The following is a 5,546-nucleotide window of genomic DNA, read 5'->3' as shown; positions in this document are numbered from 1 at the left end:
GAATATACAAGTAAAAGTCATTATAATTAAGTTTCTTTTGTTTAGTTTGAACTTTTTTATACAATGAAATATAAACCCATAGACAAAATTACATTTTCTTATAATAATTATCTAAAGATCATATAAAATTTACACTAACTATGCATAACTATTAAATTTTAAGTACATGTAAATGGATAAATGAAAAAGAAAAAAAGATATGATGCATGAACAAGGTGGGATGATATTTGTGGGACAACTCAATACCATGGGCTAGGTGTCTTGATTGTTTTCCAACAAATCCACGTGTCCCTTCTTTCAGAAATGTTCTATTATATTAAGAACTTGTGTACAAGAGAGGTACAATAAGCAAGATTGGGAAACTTATTAGTTTTAAATAATGCTAAATTGAGAAAAATAAAACATAGTTGGGTTGAGTGAAATAAATTAAATATAAGTACACAAATTTTGTATTAAAAGTAAATATTGATCATGTATAAAGTTGGTGATGATTCATCAATATCAAAAATTTTTCACTTTAAAAAAAAAATTCAAATATAAATTCATGATTCATGAACATTCCATCAAGGTGGGGTGGCTCAATTTTTTAGGGACAAGAGTAGGATTAGGTTAGTCTTCCTTCCAAAATTTTTTTGTCCTTAAATTTATTGCTTTTGACGTTTTTCTTTTAAAAGTAGAGTGAGGAATCATTTAAGAATGTTGTAGGAAAAAAGGAATTTTAATAGCTTTTATGAAGATTAGACTTTAAAATTGTAATAAATTTAAACATATTATTATGACAAGCTCAAAATTTCGTTACTTGGAGTCTTTTGATGGATTTTAAGCAAAAGATATGAAGTCTCACAAAAATAAAATTAATTTTTGCATTAATGAGGTTTTGAATGAAAAAATATTAGGACTTGGTCATTGTGGGAAGCAAAAAAGAAGCTAAAAAGAAGAGCAAAAGTGATGACTTAGGCAACATTTTAAACATCATTGTCTCACCATAATTAGGAGAGCATTATTAAAACTTTCAAAATCTTTACACCTGTATCGCAATCACTATTATTATTTATAATGACATCATTGGTATTTGCATTTTTTTATGTGAAAATTCACAATTTTTTCAATCGCAATAGTCTAAATTTAAAATTTTGGAACTAAATTAATGGGATTTGGATCACTTGATGCAATAAGAAGAACAAGGGTTACTATTTTCCACTCTCTATTCAAGAAAGGTATCGACAATTTTGTTAATTTCTCCATATAAATTACTCATTTGGTAAACGTTTAAAATGAGAGAGTAGTTTGTGAATTTTAAATTTCTGTATTGATATGTGAACAAGAAAAGTTTAGACATGATAAAACTATAACATGACAACTCAAGTGTCTAAACTACAATTAAATTAATTATCAAGTGGAAGTTATTAATAAAGACGAGATTATAATCTCCTCAATATAATTAGAGAAGAGAATATTATTTATCAGGGATGGATTAATATTTTGACATTTCATAAATTTTTATATGCATTTTATGTTAATATTTTTTTTATAGGTCTTTTACCCTTTCTACAAATACAAGTTATTTTCTTTTTAATTATTGTATGGTTTAATATGTTTCTCGATCTTAAATTACTATGCAATATTTCGTTTTTCTATTCGTGTAAAACATTCTTCTCGTCACATTACATGGATTAAATACGTATAATTTAGTTTAGAAAAGAAACACAGTTTCTTATATTAATTTTGTGATTAGAAAATATATTTAACTTATTATTATGTCTTTAAAAGTGGATTTTCGAATGAATGATAGAATATCAAAACATTATTTCTCGTTATAATGAAAATGTGTTATTGATTTATAAACATTAAAAAAATATAGGTATTTGGTTTATGGAGAAGCTATAATAAAAAAAAAAAACAGAGTAGTTAATTTGTATATAAATCATGTTTAAAATGTGCATATGATTAGCTAGGAAAATGAAGGTAAATGATTTTGTACCAAAAAAATGGGAAAGAAGAGTGTTGTTTGTTATCTAAGGTGACAACTAGCATGAGCCTCCACCTCTATTTGGTGGTGATGCAGCTGGCACATTCCCCTTTTGTGCTTTATTAATTGGTAATGCAGAAGCAAAGTTAAAGGAAAAATCAGATTTTGGTTCTTAAATTCAGTCAAAAACAAAACACCAAATAAAAAGAAGGAAAAAACCTTAACCAATTATATTAGTTGTCACTTTCTTGGAGAACTGAAAATTTTAATATTCATTGTACATGTTCCATTGGTCATCTAATTTCAATATTAAACGTAATTGTTGAGAAATAATGCACTATTTTATTCACACACCCTGCCACAGAAGCAACCCTTCTCTATATAAACCAACTCTTCCCTCTCTTCTTTCTCCCCCTTCTCCCTCTTGCTTCCTTCAACAACTTTGCATTCTCTTCAAACTTTGATTCTTCTTCTTCTTCTTTTTCATTTCCCATCATTCATTATACCCTCTTTGGTAAGCTAAAGGCTTCACCTTTTCTTTCATGCAAAGCATTTTATTTTGGTTTTTTTTTTTTTCTGCACCATTGCCCTCAATCATTATTACCCTTTTGATTTTCATTCACCCATGTCTTCGTTAGTACCATGATCATGATTTTGATGTTTGGCCCTGAAATTTACCAGCATGGAACCGGATTTTGGAACAAAGAACAACCTTAAATTAAATCTGTTATTTTGAAATTTATGTGGTGATTTTACAAAATATGCATTGCTGTAAAGAGATGTCTTTTCAGCTGGATCATGGAAGTTTGTTGAATGAGCAGATTTTATGCTTTCAAAAGTTTATTCACTTTTGGAAGTGCTTTGCTCTGTCACATGAACTCTGTTCCAAGGTTTTTTTGATGGGTGTGTTCCCTTTCACACAAGTCCATTTCTTGTGTTGCTTTTAAGTTTTATAATTTAAAGCAAGTTTTCTTTAAGTTGGCACAGTTTCACTGCTTTTTTTGTTAATTCAATCCATTCCACTGGTTGTGGATTGTCCACTCAGAAACTTCACAAAGCCTTATCCTAAATGGTTTGGATTGGCCCTTATTTGTCTCCCCTTATGGACACTTTAACCACTTTTGATGCTAATCAGAGTAAAAAAAGCACCTATTTGTGGTTCCATAAAGCCATGAGAATCAAAATTAATTGTGCTATAAATTTTGATTGGTTCAAATAAAGTTTTCATGGAACTTACACACTTTTTTTTCTGTTCTATGTTTAAGGCTTTGAAATGGAGTTTGAAGACCGTTTCAGACACCAGGCTCAGAGACCAAAATATGATTGCCTTCTTTTTGGTGAGCCTTGTGTTGCTATCAGAACAACTTTAACATACCAAATTTAATCTCCTTATTCATGTGTGCTGTGTTATAACTATGAGATTCTTCTGCAGATTTAGATGATACTTTGTATCCCCTCAAATCTGGTCTTGCAGAAGCATGTCTCAAAAATATTAAAGGTAAGCCACTGTGCCATATGCTTATTATGTCACAGCATTCTCAGAAATAACTCTGCAATTTGTACTCACATCAGTGGTGTATCATTGATCACAGACTACATGGTTGAGAAGCTTGGCATACACCCAAGCAAAATTGATGACTTGTCCAACCTCCTTTACAAAAACTATGGAACAACTATGGCTGGTCTAAGGGTATGTTTCCTCATCATTATTGGTTTGTTTCCATTATTAAACTCTTGAAACACTAGACACCCCATAATTGTTTTTGTTTCATTTTCTATTCAGGCAATTGGATATGACTTTGACTATGATGAATATCATAGGTAACTTACCCTTTTTCTCTTACCCCCATCACTTTCAAGCTCATAAAAAAGTGTCTTTTCTTTCAAAACTTGTGTTTATTTTGAAATGGTGTGACATTGGTTTCTTAATCACTGCTTGCAGTTTTGTTCATGGGAGATTACCTTATGAGAACCTAAAACCAGACCCAGTTCTGAGGAACCTCTTGCTGAGCCTACCCTATAGGAAACTTGTAAGTTGTTCTATGACCAATATTGAAGCAGTGAAATAGGTCATACAGAATGGTGCATGCATAATATCTAATGTGACATTTATTGCTTCTCTTGTTTTTGTGAATAGATCTTCACAAATGCAGACAAAGTACATGCTGCTAAGGCCCTTAACAGGCTTGGATTAGAAGGCTGCTTTGAAGGAATCATATGCTTTGAGACCCTTAATCCAATCCACAAGAGCACTGTTTCTGATGATGAAGATGACATTGAGTTTATTGGTTCAAGGTCAACCAATCCAACCACTAGTAGTAATGCTCCAGCCACTTCTCAAATCTTTGACATCATAGAACATTTTGCCAAGCCCAACCCCTCTTCAGTCTTGCCAAAGACACCAATTATCTGCAAACCATCAGAAAATGCCATTGAATTGGCCCTCAACATAGCCAACCTCAAACCTCAAAGAACAGTAAGAAATTCACCCTTTAACCTTCATGATCTCAAGCTAAAATATACTTTTAAAAGGTTTTAACTTAATCAATAAAATGGTCTTGATCTTGGTCCTGTCCAGATTCTCTACCTGGTTTTTCTTTGTATTGTCTTATGAACATTAACAATACACTGATATTATATTGGTATTTTAAAAATCTTTTTAATATATTTTAAAACATCAAAATGAGTATCCATCCATATATTTTAAAAACACAACAGATAAACAGATCAGAAAACCTAATAGAGAATCCAAATTCGTCTTATTCCTGGTCTTGGTCTTCTTGTGGTTTATGACATCAATTTATTCCACTTAGAACACATAATAAATTGTGAAAAATGTCACATCAGATTAACCTTTGTCACCTCAGTCAATTAAGGACAGTTTATTCTTTCTGGTTTAATAAACTAAACAAAGTAAGTAGAGAGACTTAAAATGTTGTTCTTTGCTGCTTGGCTTAATCTTTGTTTGTTGTGTTCTTATATCAGTTGTTCTTTGAGGACAGTACCCGTAACATACAAGCTGGAAAACGTGTGGGGCTTCACACTGTGCTGGTAAGTCATTCGAAATTTGTCATGTAGCAGAAACTGAGTTGCTTCCAGAAGCTATTATTGGTTGCATTTCAGTGTAGATAAACTCTGCATAATTTGATTCTATAGATACTCATTGATTGCTACATATACAGGTTGGTACATCACAGAGATGCAAAGGTGCAGATTATGCTTTGGAAAGCATTCACAACCTTAAGGAAGCTGTGCCAGAACTATGGGAAACTGATATCAAATCAGAAGTTGCATACCCTGGAAAACTAGCTGTGGAAACATCTGTCACAGCTTGAGATTTATTATTATTATAAATAATAATATTATTATTATTAATAATATTAATATGTCCATCAAATTATGTCCCTTTTCCTTCAATATTGTTCATTTAATCAATTGAAATCCCACCACCAACCAAAGAAAAAAAAAAAAAAAAAACAAAAGAGAGAAAGAAATGGGAATTCCCCAACTTGAGATGTAGTAGTTGTAGTTGATGTAGATGCTTTGTAAGATTGCAATAAATTAGTCATTAAAATAA

The 5,546-nt window shown here is 31.2% G+C and overlaps 1 protein-coding gene across 2 annotated transcripts; it reads left to right on the top strand.

Annotated features, from left to right (window-relative positions):
- Positions 1-2,353: 2,353 nt before the first annotated feature.
- LOC114165088 lies at positions 2,354-5,546 on the top strand. 2 transcript variants are annotated; one of them, XM_028049742.1, is made up of 9 exons: positions 2,354-2,483; positions 3,235-3,306; positions 3,402-3,467; positions 3,562-3,659; positions 3,753-3,790; positions 3,912-3,999; positions 4,107-4,445; positions 4,955-5,020; positions 5,152-5,546. In XM_028049742.1, exons 2-9 carry the CDS (start codon positions 3,243-3,245, stop codon positions 5,302-5,304), a joined length of 912 nt encoding a protein of 303 aa, XP_027905543.1. In that variant the 5' UTR covers positions 2,354-2,483; positions 3,235-3,242; the 3' UTR covers positions 5,305-5,546. The 2 variants fall into 2 exon arrangements, with proteins under 2 accessions (XP_027905543.1, XP_027905542.1); XM_028049741.1 differs by lacking the exon at positions 2,354-2,483 and adding an exon at positions 2,507-2,872.

The sequence above is a fragment of the Vigna unguiculata genome, chromosome 10, assembly GCF_004118075.2.
Source record: "Vigna unguiculata cultivar IT97K-499-35 chromosome 10, ASM411807v1, whole genome shotgun sequence".
In the NCBI taxonomy this organism is placed as follows: domain Eukaryota; kingdom Viridiplantae; phylum Streptophyta; class Magnoliopsida; order Fabales; family Fabaceae; genus Vigna; species Vigna unguiculata.
Note: the sequence above shows the minus strand (reverse complement) of the source record. Positions and strands in the feature narration are given on the sequence as shown.